The sequence below is a fragment of the Pteronotus mesoamericanus genome, unplaced genomic scaffold (genome assembly GCF_021234165.1).
Source record: "Pteronotus mesoamericanus isolate MK-2021 breed Mesoamerican mustached bat unplaced genomic scaffold, CSHL_Meso_final contig_20, whole genome shotgun sequence".
Classification (NCBI taxonomy): domain Eukaryota; kingdom Metazoa; phylum Chordata; class Mammalia; order Chiroptera; family Mormoopidae; genus Pteronotus; species Pteronotus mesoamericanus.
The window spans coordinates 43840939-43858279 of NW_026555085.1; the positions used below are offsets into that span (position 1 = coordinate 43840939).

General features: G+C 36.8%; 1 protein-coding gene across 1 annotated transcript in view; it reads right to left on the reverse strand.

Annotated features, from left to right (window-relative positions):
- Window positions 1–17341, reverse strand: part of CEP162 (centrosomal protein 162) — a 73500-nt gene that overhangs the window by 37734 nt on the left and 18425 nt on the right. Inside the window, exons 10-13 of the mRNA XM_054569673.1 lie at window positions 13222–13413; window positions 12566–12647; window positions 7649–7931; window positions 6155–6410 (exon numbers count right to left, since the gene is read on the reverse strand). Of these exons, the coding sequence (XP_054425648.1) occupies window positions 6155–6410; window positions 7649–7931; window positions 12566–12647; window positions 13222–13413 (813 nt within the window). The remainder of the gene's footprint in view (window positions 1–6154; window positions 6411–7648; window positions 7932–12565; window positions 12648–13221; window positions 13414–17341) is intronic.

A 17341-nucleotide genomic window follows, 5' to 3' on the forward strand; every position in this document is an offset into this window, starting at 1 on the left:
TTTTGATTTTACTAAGTAATTATTTTCAATAATGATACATGAATAGTGCTTTTGCACTTTTTACATAAAAAAATTTTCTTGGATATAAAATTCAAACATGAAAACACTGCAGAATTTGGAATCCATGAGCCCTTCTTTGAAAAACAATGGATTAGGAAAATTCAGGCAAATAAGATACCAATCAAAATAATTCCAGAATGGAGAAGCTATGGCTAAAGGACTGGTTTCTTTCTTCTTTTTTCTTATTTGTACTTTCCTGTATTTTTGTTTGAAATAATGAACAACTATTCCTTTCATGACAATAAAATTATTAGTCTCAAAATAAAAACACAATAGTTAACAGAAACCTTATTTTGCCCTGGACAGGTATCTCCCTGGACCCCATGCAGCTGAGTGTGGCCACACCATCAGGGTTCTGGCCAGTAAGATGAAAGCAAAATTTTCCTACATGGGGCTTCCAGGAAAGTGACTACTTTTCTGATTAAGAGGTTGATGATTTAACTGGCTTGCATCTTTTACCTTTGCCCTTCCTTATGATAGGGGCTGGAGGCTGAATAACCATCTTATGACAGTGGAGATAAAAGTCACAGACTAAGGATTTTGCAGCAGTAATGAAGGGATCTGGTTCCTTGCACAGTTGCACCAGCTCTGAACTGCTTATCCCTGGCCTCTCTGCTACATGAAAAAGAGAAGCCTTTTGTTTGGGTAAGCCTCAGCAGATGGGCTTGTTTCATCTTAACCAGTGTTGATCCCAAGTGCATTCTCTAGACTTTCTATACACAAATTTCCACCTCAGAGGCTGCTTCTCAAAGGACCCAACCTGTAACAAATAGCAATCACCCCAAAAGGAATTACAGTTCTGAATAAAACTAACATTGCTTTTGGCAATTTTTTCAATAAAAAGACAGTAATAAAAAAATCATGCCTAACTGATAGTCTAATGAAAAAAAGTAGCTCAGTCTAAAAACAGACAGCCACTAGTTTATCACTGTACTTTAATATAAGTTTTAGTGATTTGTTTTATTTTTATCTTGGTATTCATAAACATTATAAAATTTTGAAATAGGAAACAGTACTCATATAAATAGTTGACTTCATCTATTAACCTCTACATCAACCCCTTGTTTCTTTTACATCTGCTAGGACATTCTTTGTGCCTTCACTCTTAGTAACTTTTAACACACTCATAGGCAATCCTTTCACACCCCCAGCTTTTGGTTCCTTATACTTCTCTCCACCTCAGCTACTCACTCCCACTAGACCTACTCTAGACTTTTTCTATTATTAGTAATGCAGTCACTCCTAAATCTTAGTTTTAGGCACTTACTCTCTTTCAATCAACTGTCTCCCAACTTCCATCCCACTGGGACTCAGTTTGCTGACTCTACCTATTTCTAACTATATCGCACCCCTTGATGTCCTTTCTTCCTTCATTACTCAACATCCACGTATGTCATTAGAGACCCTCTTGCTCCTCTCTTAGTTCATTGTACTCATTTGGCAGAAAACACTCACCTTGGTAAGTTCACCTATACAACTACTGAACATGTGCAATTAAGCAGTGAAATGGGCCCATGCACACAAATACACACACACTAACCGTGCCTTGTCTCAATTTAAATCCATGATCATTAACTTCAAGTAGACTCTGTAGCTGGCAGTCTAGTCCTCTGGGATAACTCTCCCACATCCCGTCTTCTCTTCTCCAAGACCCCCTGCCCCATCCTCACTTCTAGCCAACGACACTGAGTTTCACTTACAGAAAATGGAGGCAATCAAAGAAATCATCCACTTTCTCACCACTTCTACCCACCTATCAGTCTCTCTACCTACAGCCTCCCCCTTCCCCACTTCCTATCTGCTTCTGCAGCTGAACAGTCCACGTTCCTATCTAAAGCCAACCCTTCAATGTATATTAGGTCATATTACAGCCCATCTACTCAAGGACGTTACCCGAGCAATTCTTTCCCCTCTCTCCATCATGACTTTTTTCCTGACTACTGAATCTTTCCAAAAAGCATAAACATACTACAATCTATACTATTATCTCTCCCGTTAAAAACAAGGTAAAGCAAAACTAAAGGCTTCTCTTGACTCCACTTCCATAAAAGCTATTAATCATTTTTTCCCTGCCTTTTACATCCTTTTTTCCAGGGTTCTCTATAATTTGAAATATATAATTCTATATCCACTCCCATTCAATTTGCATTTTACAGCCACATATCCATGGAAAATGCCTGCCCAGCTTACTGATGACCTCCTTCTTGCTAAACCCAAAGCTTAGTTGTCAGTCCTCATCTTTATCTCCCAGCAGCAACTAATAGAGCAGATCAATTCTCCTTCATACACTTTCTTCATTTGGGTCCCACATACTCAGGTTTCTTCCAACCTTACTGCATTCTTCGTAGTTACTCCTCTGCTCCCTGACCTCCTACCATTAGCATGCCCCAGCCTCAGGCCTTGGTTGCTTTTTCTCCAGCTATGCTTACTCTCTTGGTAAGTTTCATCAGTCTCATGGCTTAAAAAACCATGGCTCAAAAAATATTAGTTTGTAACATCATCTCCCAAATGATATGTACAGTCCACGCCTCCCTCTAGAACTCCAGACTTTTATATCTAACTGCCTCCTCGTTTATCTCCACTTGCATATGGAACAGATCAGCAACTAGATTCCTGATCTCTCCACCCTGAAATCTACGTTGCCTTTGCTTCCTCAGCCCAGTTGGATAGTAACTCTATTCTTACAGTTTCTTAAGCCAAAAATTTTGGCGTCATCCATGACTCCTCTTTAATAACCCAAAACCAATCTTTCAGATTTTTGGTTCCATCTTCTAAATGTATCCTTATCCAACCACTTCTCAGTACCTCCTCTGCCACCGTGCTGGTTCAAGCCCCATTACTTTTAGCCTGCACTTCTAGAACCTCCTTACCGGTCTCTGTGCTTCTTCCTCTGCCCTCTATGGTATGCGTATACATGTATATGGTCTATGACACAGCAGCCAGAGAAATCTGTCTAAAGGGTAAGTCAGACAGGTCACTCCCTTGCCTCAAACTTTTCAGTGGCTCACCTTTTCACTCAGATTAAAAGCCTAAGTCTTTAAAATGCCCTAGGAAAACCTACATATATGCTTGCCCCTTTGACTCTCTGGTCTCATCTCCTACTACCCTCTTTGCTCACTCTGCCCTGGCCATATGGGACTTCTATGCTCTTCCTTGAACATACAGGCAGTCGTCCCTACTTTAGGACTTTTTCACTTGCTGTTTCATCTTTCTGGAATATGCGATACCCAATTATCCACATGACCAATTCCTTTACCTCCTACAAGTCATTGAAATAACTCTTTCTGAAGGAGACCTAGTCTGTCCTGTTTAAAACTGTGACCTGCCTCTCTCCACCACTGACACGCCTGCTCTTTTTCTTTTCCTTAGGATAAAACATCATTTACTTAATTGTTGTGTTTATTGTTAAATGTCTTTTTCTCTCCTCACCAGATGAAAAGTTCCACAGAATGGGGAGGGGAGGTTTCTCTGCTTATTTAGTTTACTGATATATCTACCAGTGCCTGGACCAAGGTAGGTGCTAAAAAAAATTTATCTATGAATAAATATGGACAAAGTAAACTTTAAAAATATTGGGGGTAATTTTATCTTAAATACAACAGAGTAAATAATATTAAAAACAAAATTTCATTTTCTTGCTTCCAGAGTTCAAAATGAATACTCCTAAAACATGAATGAAAATTTTTCATACTCTTCTTGATGATTCTAAAATTTGATAAACATTCCAAGTGTCTTTTTTAATATTAATAGATAAGTGGTTAATTATTAATAACTGAGTAGATGACAACATCACAAGCAAATGTTCCATACAAAAGTAAGCCAAAAGAGAACACAAAAGCTTTCTTAGAGGATTACAGGTTTCAAGGTTAAGGACAGGAGAAAAGGATGCTTATATTAATCCAACAGAATCACAGTCCTGTCTCTCCAAAACAACCAGCCTCTACTGCTGTTATCCTTTACCCTGACACAGATCAGTCTTAGCCTTTCCATCTTACATGCACAGGTTGCTGCAAAAAAAACAAACAAACAAACAAACAAAAAAACCAAAAAACCTCACATAGACAGAAGAAAAGAGTCTTTAATGCCTAAAGAATTTAAAACATTTAAAAGATGTTGCGGATTCTTCTCCAGACCACCATACCACCATAATAAAGCAAGTATTAAAATAAAGCTAGTCAAAATCTTTTTGCTGGTGGAGGGTCTTGCCTTCCATTTTTAAAAAACATAACTTCTGTGAAGCGCAATAAAGCAAAACTCAATAAAGTGAGGTGTGCCTGTATAGTCAAAGTGGTCCTGAAATGTATAGTTGTAGGGAAAGGCAAGGGAAGATACTTTAAGCTAGAAATGAGTTTTCCAATGAGGATAGTTCTCTGACAACCATCACCATATAACAAGTGATGAAACTGGTCACCTATTCAATTTAACCACAAAGAAAAGGACAAAATGCTTCTGGCTCTATCATTGCTCTCCTTCCTCAACTGGAGTCTAAAAGCAGCAGAAATGTTGGTCTGACTTGAACATTCCTATTTCTTTTAATTGCTGCATGGGGTCCAAGTTGAAAATTACCCTTTTTAACTGTCAATATGAAGGACTCCATTAGGAAATAACAGAGGCACAGCGATGTATAAAACTATGCAATATGTGATCAATGAAACATCCTGCTTCTCCAAGTCTATGTTGAACTAATGTCTAGATAATCTATCACCCTTTATTTGTAGATTGCCATTTGCATTCTGAATTTATTACAGAGTCAACCAGATGAGGAGAGGTTTGACTTTTATCTTATATTCACTTTCCATATTTTCTGGGTCTCATTCAGGAAAACCTAAATGTAATGATGAAATACCTACTAGAAACTGAATCTTTTAGAAACAGAATATGTATCCTAATGTTAGTAATTTTCTATAAATAAAGAAAGTTCATAGAAGGATAGAAGGAAACAGGGAAAGCAGAGAATAAGGAAAGTAAAATAATACACTACAAGTGACCCTTGAACAATACAGGAGTTGAGGGTGCCAACCTTCCCCCAACCCCGATGCAGTCGAAAATCCACATATAGCCCTGGCTGGTGTGGCTCAGTGAACTGAGTGCCAACCTGTAAATGAAAGGGTTGCCTGTTCAATTCCCAGTCTAGGGTACATGCCTGGGTTGCGAGCCGGGTCCTCAGCAGGGGGCATGTGAGAGGCAACCACATACTGTCTCTCCCTCTCCCTTCCCCTCTCTAAAAATAAATAAAATCTTAAAAAAAAATCCACATATAATTTGACCCCCCCAAAACTTAAGTACCAATAGCCTACTGTTGACTGGAAGCCTTACTGATAATATAAACACTCAATTAACACATATTTTATATGTTACATGTATTATGTACTGCAGGAGTCCCCAACCACCAGGCTATGAAATGCCACTGGTCTGTGGCCTGTTAGTAACTAAGTCGCATAGCAGGTGGTGAGCAGCAGGTGAGCCGGTGAAGATTCATCTGCATTTATAGCTGCTCGCCATCGCTGGCATTACTGCCTGAGCTCCCCCTCTGTCAGATCAGGAACAGCATTAGATTTTCACAGGAGTGCGAACCCTACTGTGAACTGCGCATGTCAGGGATCTAGGTTGCACACTCCTTAAGAGAATCTAATGCCTGGTGATCTGAGGTGGAGCTGAGTCAATGGTGCTAGCACTGGGGAGCGTGGCTGTAAATACAGATTATCTTTAGCAGAGAGGTCTGACTGCACAGAACCTTAATAAATCAATTGCTTGCAGACTCATATCTAAACCCTATCAGTGAGTGGCAAGTGACAATTACGCTGCATCTGGTGGCAGGTTACAAAACTATCCCTCACCCTGGATCCATGGAAAAATTTCCATGAAACCTGTCCCTGGTGCCAACGAGGTATGGACTGCTGACGTACAGTATTCTTACAATAAAGTAAGCTATAAAGAAGAAAATATTAAGAAAATCATGAGAAAAAAATACATTTGCAGTATATACTGAAAAAAAATATATGCATGTAAGTGGGTCTGTGAAGGTCAAACCCATGTTCAAGAGTCAAATGTATATACACAGAATTCTATTATGAAAAGAGTATATGATCATTACCTTTTTTCCTGGCTTGATTTGAGGTGGGAATGGATCTCAAGTTTTTGCTGTTCATGTCTTTCGAAGTTTTCTTTTCAATAGTAGAAAATGTCTTGAATGGTGAACTGGGTTTTCCATAGCCTGAGCTCCTAACTGATGCATATAGTCCATTCTGGGGTTTTCTTTTAGGTAAAGGAGGTGCACTTCTGGCCTTCTTGTATGGTACCGGTTTACCAATTACAGCCCCTTCTCCAGAACTGAGTTGAGATCTAAAAGTCTGCACACAATAAAGAGTTTATAGTATAAACTCTTTAGTACTTAAGTGAAGTTCAACTACAGTGGTAATGAAAATTTAACAGGTGGCAAAATCATAGTGATTACTAAATAATGTAGTTTGCTAAAGGCAGACCACTATATTAAAGTTCTCTAAGTCTAATTCATCAGAATTTTAGTATTTTGAAACACGTCTTCAAAGTCAGGAACAAAAAAGCAAAATATTGTAACAAAATAAGCCTGCCAGAAAGCAGTATGTGTGTGAATTATGAGAATGAACATGGAAAAGGATAGGAAAAACATTTCGAAATGACATAAAATCTGATTTTCTTTTTCCTCTAAATTTCTCAAGATAAAAAAAACGAATACCCTGCCTTATTGCACAAAGAACTGGAAATCATTTAGGATAAACACATAACTCAAAATTGTGAAATAAAAATAAAATATTGGGATCATAAACTATAAATCAGAATAGACCAAGAAGAGAGGAAAAAGAAACAGTGAAATTCAAGTTATCAATAGTTTCTAATAGCATTTATATGAAACGCCAACTTACTTTTACAGAACACAAATTACTAGAAAGATTGAATGAACAGCACTGGAATGATGAATAAACTTTATTTTCTTATGAATTTCTTATTCAAATTGTGGACTATGGTTACTAAAAAAAGGAAATGTAAAGGATGTCTTCTAAAAGAAAGCGAATGCCACCCTGGCCAGTGTGGCTCAATTGGTTGAGTGTGATCCCATGGACCCAATGGTCACAGGTTCATTTCCTGGTTGGGGCGCATACCTAGGTTGTGGGTTTGATTGCCGGTCAGGTGGTGTAGAAGGCAACCAACTGATGTTTCACTTGCTCCACCTGTCCCTCCTTCCCTCCCTCCCTCCCTCCTTCCCTTCCCTCCCTCCCTCCCTCCTTCCCTCCCTCCCTCTCTCCTTCCCTCCCTCTCTACAGGCAATGAAAAAATGTCCTTGGGAAAGGACATTTTTACATAAATTAATTAAATTAAATAAATAAGTAACATTTTTTAGATAAAGGAAAAAGCTAACGCCATGGAGGTATTTTTGAATTTGGGGACCGCAGGGTGTTGAAACAAGTACTGCTTACAAATATCTAGGATCTGTGTGGAGGATAGCAAGTAATCAATCCCACAAGTCTAAGAAGTACCTACATATCATGGTACCTATATGACTACATATTATCATTTATCAATATGTCAAATTTAAGTTATAAACACTTACTTTCTTTATTTTGTCATCCTGAGGTAATACTGAAGGATCAACAGATAGTTTTTTCTTCAAAATATCGAGGTACATTTTATCTATATATTCTTCTGTAGTATTTACTCTTGGACAGCTATTATCTACACTTTCACTTGCTGTCTTTTGTAAAACCACATTCACTTCATTTTCATCAAAAAATTGGCTCACATTTTGTGGTTCTTGAGAGACAACATTTGGCTTCATCTCAAGGGGTAAAGGTCTTAAAATTTCATTTTCTTTACTATCAGCCCGTTTCTTACAGCTATAAAACAAAACAGGACACAGAGAATAAACCTTCCATGACTCCTCAAATATCAGTTTTATCAACATATATGCACATTATATAATATTACTTGTAACTATTCAAATTAGGTCATTAATGTTAAATACATTATTTATAATTCTGGTTAATAAAGTATATTAACATGTATCATATAATTATTTTGAATTTCAAAATTTTAATACAGTATAAGGGATTAAATGAATGATTGAGACCTACCTTCAAAGGAAAGCCAAACCAAACAAGACCAAGATTGCTTTTGTATAAGAAAAAATAAAATATGAATTTCTAGGTGAATTTTTTTATAATATCTCTTTTATTCATACTACCTTATAAGGTCAACATGCATTTGTGGCAGAAAAAGCATGTTATACATTTCTAGAAGAAACTAAAGATGTAATCATAATTTATGCCAATGAGGCATAGAACAGAAATATTAAAAAGCATAAATTTCACCACAGTCTAGGAAAAAATTTTAAAGTAAAAAAAATCACAAGGATTTTTAAATAAAATCACTTCTGTGGTTTAAAACACTTAAATGTAATCTAATATTTAAGACCATTAGATTTTTAAAATATGGAAATTGTCCCTAGAAATGTTCTAAATATGGTTAAAGATCAGCATATTATGGGGATATTGTTATTTTCAAACAACTTAATCATGGTCAATTAAGTCATTTAATTGTTATGATAAAATAAGATTAAAGGAAATTTAAGAGACTATCATTTTCATATAAGGTAGATGAACTTCTCAGTAACTGTTAGAAGCCTCTTCTAAAGTAGAAGGAATTATCTGAAAATATAATAGTTTTAATTCTTCATGTTAGCAGAATTTAGCTAGATGTTCATCAAAACTGTTTCCTACTTTTTTGTGTCTATGAACTAAACTACATTTCCTTTCCCCTTGTACCCAGATGAGGTCATTTTACTAGTTCTTGCCTCAGAATGTGAGTGCCATCATGACAGGAACCTAAAATGTGTCATTGGCTTTGTGGTTAGGTTTTGGGAGGCAAGGACACTGATAACAGAGGCTGGAGAAGTGGCAACTCAGGTTTTGCAGTGGCAAAACATTTGTAAAATTGCCACCTACAACAGTTTATAAGGCCAATCGCATGCCTATTGAATCAGGGTACTAAAAAAAGTGGCCAGAGAAAACAGGGAGTCTCTAAGTGCCAGCTACTGTTGGCTACTTTGACAAGATATTTTAAGAAAGAGATGGGCTCAAGACAGAACGTGCATGTTCGTAAGAAGAAATCAAACGAAAGAGAGTCTAGAAACTCAGGACCTCCTGGCTTCTCTCCGTGTCTAGACTCAAACAGTAAGACTTGGCATTGAAAAATGCTATAAGAAAGTATTTCATGAGACCTCTTAGCTGAAAAAATGAATTCAGTCCCTGGGCAAAGATTATATTAAAAGGTACCATCTTCATACATGAGGTTATTATTCCCAATAATATCCAGGCAGCTGCAATTAAATTAAGAAGAAAAAAAAAAAGAAAAGAAAAACAGAGGGACAAGGAAGTAAAGATTTAAAACTTTCATCTGGCAAAGAACTTTGTGCAGTACTGGTACCTAGAACTGACTAGAATCAAAAATATCAGAAGCCTAAACTTTCTGAAGGAACTCTAATGCAAAGAAACTACAACCTTATTAAAAAAAAAAAAAAGGCTAAAAAGGCCAGTGACTGTTTGGGAAACTTAAAACCATCTGCAGGCACGAAGTGAACTGAGAAAGGAGTGCATACTCCAAGATGGGTACACCTGCCTTGCAAAACCCACCCTAGTGTGTGCCCAAGGGTGATGAAACACTAGAAAAATTCTCCAAGGAGTGAAACCAGGGGCTATGTGGAACAACATATTAATACAGCAGCTCCTTCTTAAGAGCAGAACAATGGCCTAATTCAGGAAAATCCCTATCTGCAATGGTGTGTATGTGTATGTATGCGGGGGGGGGGGGGGGGCAGGGCAGTCTTTCAAAGGCCTTTCCAGAAGATTTCAAGGTGCATTACTGATTATTACTGTATTTTGCTTCCTGAATGGGAGCACTTGTTGCAGTTCCACCATTATATATTACAATGGCAGGACTGAGGTGGTCTATAATTTGCCTTTTAAAATCACTGATTATTAGACAATCAGGAGCCCCATTCAAACCTGATGGAAAGGACTGCACTTCACCTGGAAATCCTGGTCTTTGAGATGGATACAGACCCTAATGGGACTCTGAGCTGTTTGCTTTGGGGAGGTGATGAGAGGGTGTGTGTATGACGAGTAAAATGGGAATCTGGCTATCAGACGGGTATATTCTGGTTGAGACCAGCTAGATGCCTATCAAAGTCATTTTTCTTTCTGGGAACAAAAGCAAACCACATTTTCCAGCCCTCTTGGGTTTTGTTAGCTAGATATACTATGGTTTTTATCAATAGAATGTGAGCTAAAGCAGTGTATCCTTTTATGTTGAGGCAGTTAAAAAAAAGTACCCTAAACCAGCCTTTTCTTTCCTTATCAACTTGGTTGGATGAGGCCATGACAACCTTAAAACCACATGTTTATGACCAAAAAACCCTGAGTCTCTACATGACTGTGTGTAGGAGAGTCCCACCCTAACCCCACTAACACATATGAAATTATGATGTGAGCAAGAAACAAATTCAGATGATATTAAGCTACAAAAATGTCAAGGATTTTCTGTTACAGTAGCTAGGATTATTTACCCTACAGTTTCCTAAAGAATTTTTGGATATGTGTACTAAGGTTTAAACTACTGACATTTCTATAATTTTTGTTAGGCTTTTAGTGTAAGTATACTTGATTCCATCTTTTAAACACAGATGTAATCATCTATGTTTTAGAATTCACATTAAAAAAATGGTTCCATGTATGCCAGCAAAGACACAAGACAGAGAAAATGTCTTCAGTAACTCTAACATATCCCCAAACAGCAATGGCGAGTAAGCACAATCTACCCTTTAAAAATAGTAACTAGCATTGCAGATCCGTGGAAGAATACCAGACTGAGGATGCAAGGAGACAGGTTTTAGTGTAAACCTCACTATATCATTTTTGCTTTAGTATAATACAGAAACAAGACCACAAAATCACTGCAAGTAGATTTCCATGACAAGGATGTAATAAAAGAAGGGGCTCAAAATGTGTTTATTGAAAACTTAAATGAATGAATGAATAGTATATCAATGGATGACAGCTTTTTCACAGACATATTTCTTAGGAACCAAAGATCTGACAATATAAGTGGTTAAGCACACGGACGTCCTGTGTACCCTGGTCATAGTCATATGATTTTGGGCCATTTATTTAACCTCTTTAAGACTCAGTTTTCCTGTCTATGAAATGAAGATAATAACAGAATATACTTCATGGAGTTGCTGTAGGATTAAATAAAGTATTGTACGTAACGAACTTTGCACAGTGCTCTGGCCAGGGTGGCTCGATTAGTTGGGAGTGTTGCGCCATAGACCAAAAGATTGTGGGTTTGATTCCAGTCAGGGCACATACCCAGGATGTGGGTTTGATCCCGTCAGGACGCATATAAGGCGGCAGCCAACTGATGTTTCTCTCTAACATTGATGCCTCTCTCACTCTCTTCCCCTGCCTTCCACTTTGCATAGTTCTTGGCTCACAGTAAGCATGTGATAAAAATGTTAGTTGTTGCCCTGACCAGTGTGGCTCAGTTGGCTGAGTGCTGACCTACAAAGCTAAGGGTTACTGGTTCAATTTCTGGTCAGGGCACATGCTTGGGTTGCAGGGTGTGTGTGAGAGGCAACTGATCAATGTTTCTCTCACACATCGATGGCTCTTCCTCTTTTTTTCCCCTCCCTTCCCCTTCTCTAGGAATAAAGAAGTAAAATCTTAACAAAAAATGTTAGCTGTTATCAACATCATCACTAGTTCTTGGGAGAGCTTCACCACTTAAGTGAGTTTACAGTAGTTTCATCACTCGAATGATGGAGACTAAGGATGACTGTCCTTGTTAGAAAAAACATATAAGATAATGGATGTGATTCTCTAAGTGATACACAAATAAAAAGTTGTTTTATGATGAGGTTATGATGATATGATATTCTGTGCGGTGGTGAATGACAGTGAGGTCCCACAAGCTTCAACTAAACTCTGCTGGAGCTGGAGCACTTTCACAAAGCCCATTTCTCTTGGGCCCGAAGAACTCATCCCGTGAGATGATGGCCAGTCCGTGACCAAGGACAAAACTAACTGGTTCATAAACAAGCAAGTCTATGACTCATGTACAGAATAAAATTCATGTTTCATGTCTTCATTCAAATCAACTGCCCCTGAGCTATTGAAAGCTGAAGAAATTATATTTTTCAGTAAAAAGCTTTAAGACAACTTAATGGCATTAACTTTTTTAGTAGCATCCTTTTTTAAAAAAAAATTTAGCACTAGAAGTTTGATGAACTGAGTAAAAACTAATTCTAAAAAACTCATTTAAAAAGAGGAGAGCAGTGACTCATAGGTAAGCATACATAACTACATTAATCATTCACTAAGAATTATGTAGAACAAATGATTCTAGATGTTTTCAGTGACAGAACAATAAACAGACAAGAAAAAAAATTGTACAATCCATTTCAAAATGCTCATACCTGACAGGGTGTAAATCCAAACCACTGATCCCAAAAGAATCTATTCTGATAGGTTTCATCAGCTCCTCTACTGTGGGCAGATCTAAGGAGGGCGAGGGGGAGTTAAAATAGAAACAAAAAATGTATGTCACTTGGTTAATTTTATGTGTCATACCAACAAAATTACATTTTCTCTGATTGACATAGTTAACAAAATGGCACATACAATTAATCCAATTTCCCACTGTAAAATTGCTTATACCAAGACAACCTCTTTTGATAGTTATATTTGAAATATATACATACATATATATATATATCTCAAATACATGTGTATGGGTATATCTACACACATATTTTATTTGCTAAGTATGTATTTAGTTGATCCCAAAATACTGTTCTCTATTTAAAAAATAACTTTGTTATATATACATGGAAAAGATTTAAAAATATAAAAACACAAGTAATTTCTTAATTTGGTCAGAGCATATTAGAAAAGAAATTGAAATTTTATCCTATGTTCAGCTCTAAGTTTATAGTTAAACCACTGATTTCCAGATTTTATTTGAACAAACCCTTTAAATAAGTTTAGAGACTGAGAAATAATCACTACAGCAAATTGTATCTAAATCACACTAAATTGGAAACTGTTCAGAGAGTCTAAAATAAGCTTTTACCAGATTCTGTAGTAGAGATGTTTTTGGAGGAGTCTTCATTTTCTTGAGGATGACCTTTCACTGGGCTCTTGGTATTTTCCATGACAGTGTTCTCAATTCTTTGTTCATCAGTATCTCCCAAGGAATGGGCTACATGACAATAAGCCTGATGAAGAGCGTCAATGTCACTACTGCTTTGTCCATGAGAAACACCTGTTAAAATAAATGTACTCTCCAGTATAATCATACAAATACATGAGACATATAAACAACCAATATCATTCCTTACTCTGTTAGGAATGGTGAACAAAGCTGTAGGACAATGATGACATTATAAAGATGGAGTTAAACACAAGGCTAGGTAATATGCAGGTATGGCCTACCACTGTGAAATCAGCAGGTTCAATAACTCTTTCCAGCAAGCTGAGATGTGTCTTGGTGTGGTAACTGTACTGACTCCATCGGTTACTTTCCTCTCTTCCCACTGCCCTTAATCAGACCCTCTGCATTGGATAAAACTACTCCCAAATTTTCCAAACTGATACAATCATCTCAAGGATTCTGTTTCTCCCTTACCACTACCTCTCTCAGCTTCTCTGTGCCGCCACGCAGTAGTCTGCCTTTCTTCAACTAAAATTCGACTCCTCTAACTTTGCAGTTCAGTGTGTTCCAACATCCTGCTAAAGCTGCTATGATGAAAAACAATTTCGTAATGGCCAAATACAGTCATCTTTAGTTCTCTTCAACAATGTGAGACATCTGACACTGTCCTTTTCCTGGACAGTCCTTGTTCTGCATCCCTTCTTGTTCTTCTCACTACCCTGGTGGCTACTTCTCCATCTCTCATGGTAAAATGGCTCACCGCAGGGCTCCTTCTTTAGCCTTCTTTTTTAAACTTCTCATTTATTTATTTATGCCAAACATCATCAAAACCCTTAGCTGCCTCTATTACACATAATGCTCATGATGTTCACATCTGTCTTTTGTTCTTATTTTTTTCTGAATAAATACATTTAGATTGTTTGGTAAGTAAATCACATCTAACATATACATCCCCACATGACTTTATTATATTCCCCAACAAAACTTGTTTTACTACCAGTATTTCCTAGTTTAGCTAAGGACGTCACTCGTTCACCTAGTCATCCAAAAATAGAACACTTGATGTCACTGTTCACTCTTCCTTCCCTATTAACTTTCTCCTCCTCCCACCAATTGATACATAAATTCTAAAAAAACCCCAAAAAACAAAAAACAAAAACTGAAGAATTGAATAATAATGATCTAATATTTTTATGAGTATTTTTATGCTCCTTTTGTAATTTTCATTATTAACAGTGAAATTTTCAAAATTAGAAGAAAGTGCAAGAGTCATAGAAAAGTAAAAAAAAAAAAAAAAGAAAAATGGGATGACCAGATAACTTTTCTTGTGATTAATGCTTAAAAATACAATAGTACTTACAGCCTCATCCTTAAGTTGTATAGTGGCTATTATTTATCTAAGGGGCTATTTTTAACTCTAAATAAAGAGGCAGCCAAATGCCACACAAAAGATTGTGTTAAGAACTCCTTACAGTGGGATATCTTTCTATCTAATGCTTCACGTCACCACTGCTATTTGGAGCATGCTCAATAAATATTTGCTTAGATAAATGAAAAACAGCCCTGGCTGGTGTGGCTCAGTGGACTGAGTGCCAGCCTGTGAACCAAAGGGTCGCCGGTTTGATTCCCAGTTAGGGCACATGCCTGGGTTACAGGCGAGGTATCCGGTAGGGGGCACACGAAAGGCAACCACACATTGATGTTTCTCTCTTTCTCTTTCTCCCTTCCTCCCCCCCTCTAAAAATAAATAAATAAAATAAATTAAAAACAAAAAAGGGGAATATGTTAGAGCAGAATTATTAACAGTTAAGTGGCAAGCGGCAGGGATTTTTCAATAGGACTTCAGGAAAAAGATCTTGCCCCTTAAGGTAAGCCCAACTCTTCCCCTAACCATCTGTCAGACTGAGTAGCATGACCGAGGGAGAGAATTAATCTTTATAAAGAAAGGAAAAAGGCACAGGTGTTTTTTCTGTCCTGTACAAAAATATCAGAATACTTAAGTATCTACAGAAATGACCCCAATGTTAAGTAGCACAGCAGTACTGAATGCTCATACCTAATTTATCAGGTGTGAGGTGTCAGAAAGAAGAGGTTTCAGGCCCTAAAGCAACAGTAGGGCAAATGTGCAAAAAACCAAATGACCTAAAAGTTAGAAATAGAGGACAGAGAGGTTTTGGGGTGGCTCAGAAAACAGACGAGGGAAAAGATAACTTTTCTTCTAACTTGAGTCATTAACCCAAGTGACATTAAGATATTTCAAAGTCATGTAAGTTAACTTCTTTCCTGCATTTTATGAAAAGGCCTGACCTGCCTGCCTTTTATATTAAAAAGAGAGTTTTCTATGCAGTTATTTTATATATTACTGCAAGTCAAAAGCTCCAAGTATTTTTCCACTTAAGAAAGTTGAGACAGGCCAAACTCTATTTTGCAGAGGCAAGGGGCAGGCCGTGGAGCGATGCTGTCACCGTGTGACCGCTCCAGTCCATGCGGCCAGTGCACCGAATGTGAACAAATGATAAATAAGTGAAAGGCTAGTTCTTACTTGGTGTTAGAGAAACCTCACTTTTATAGATGCCAACCTTTTTAATACAACAAAGCACAAAGAATTTCACAAATATTATTTTAAAAAGATGATCTCTGACAATGTAGCTCCTAGCCTGAGCCTGCTTAATCCTGGAAGAAACATGGTAAAAAAAAAAGCAAAACAAAAAACTCTACTGATCTTTCCAGTTCTTAAACAAAGTTCAGATATTGATGTGAAGATTTTCAAGTGTACTCCTTAAGTGTCAGGTAAATTCAATATCCTATAGCCAATCAGATTTCTACTATAATGCTCTCAGGATCTTTAGTATAGCTTCTATTAATAGACAGTTGATATAAATTATAATAATGATAACAACAGAGTTGCTACTGCTTGTTAAATCTTAACATACTATATATATTACTTCAGCTGGCCATCACAAGGTCTCATTTTAAAGTGGAAACAGGCTTAGAAGTATTAATTGTCCAAAGTCACCCAGGTAATAACTGGCAAAGATGAGAATATGAATCAAAATCTACATGACAATAAGTTCATATTCTACTATCTTCCAATAATGCACTCATCACAGTATTTCATAGTCAAGAACGTTTAAGAAATAACACCAAAAAAAAAACAAACCCCCAAACAAAAAACTATAGCTTTCTATAACTGCTGGGATATCTCCAAAGAATTTTTACTTTTAGCAATACATTTTTTATTTTTGAGTTTTTCTTATAACCTACAGCAGTCGTTTTCATAATATATTTTACAAAATCATAATGCTTCACAGAAAATCATGGATTCCGCACATGTCTGATTGAAATTTCATTTTTAAACATTCTTTAAAACTTAAAGCTTATTATAGAAGTTACTTTAAACACTCAATGCAACATTTATGTAACTGTAATAAAGACCATTAGAGTGATAACTTTGCCTCCTGTTTTGTTTTCATGTGTATCTGTAAGTTTCTCTGGTCATACAGCAAGTATGTGAACTTCCTATAATGTATCACGAATTAGAAAAACTATAGCTCAACACTGGTCTTTTAAAAGAATTCATGTTTGCTTACTGAAATCTGTGCAAGTCGATCTACTATCACAGCACTTAAGTGACATGAACTTGAATAAACAGCAGTAGGACTGAGGAACATGTGTTCAGCACATGCTTTTGTCACAGCAGAATACCCAGCTGAGTGATAACAAGTAAATGAGTAACATGTCTTGGTGGAAAAAATTCTCTTGTAGTTTTTTGACTTTTATATGTATTTTAAAATAGAAATGGGAAAAACAAGTCAAGAAAGTGGTGACTCTTAGAATGCCAGTGAGTAGAAAAAAGAGATCTGAGTAGACTTCGTGGTTTAGGTCAAGTGTTTTTGATCTGGTTGCTGGTTACATGGGTGTGTATTCTGTATGTGAAAAGTCATCAAGTTGCACTATTATAATACATGATATAGATGTATTATATTACTTTCCTATAGGCATACTGTACTTCAGTAAGAAAGTAAAAATTAAAAAATAA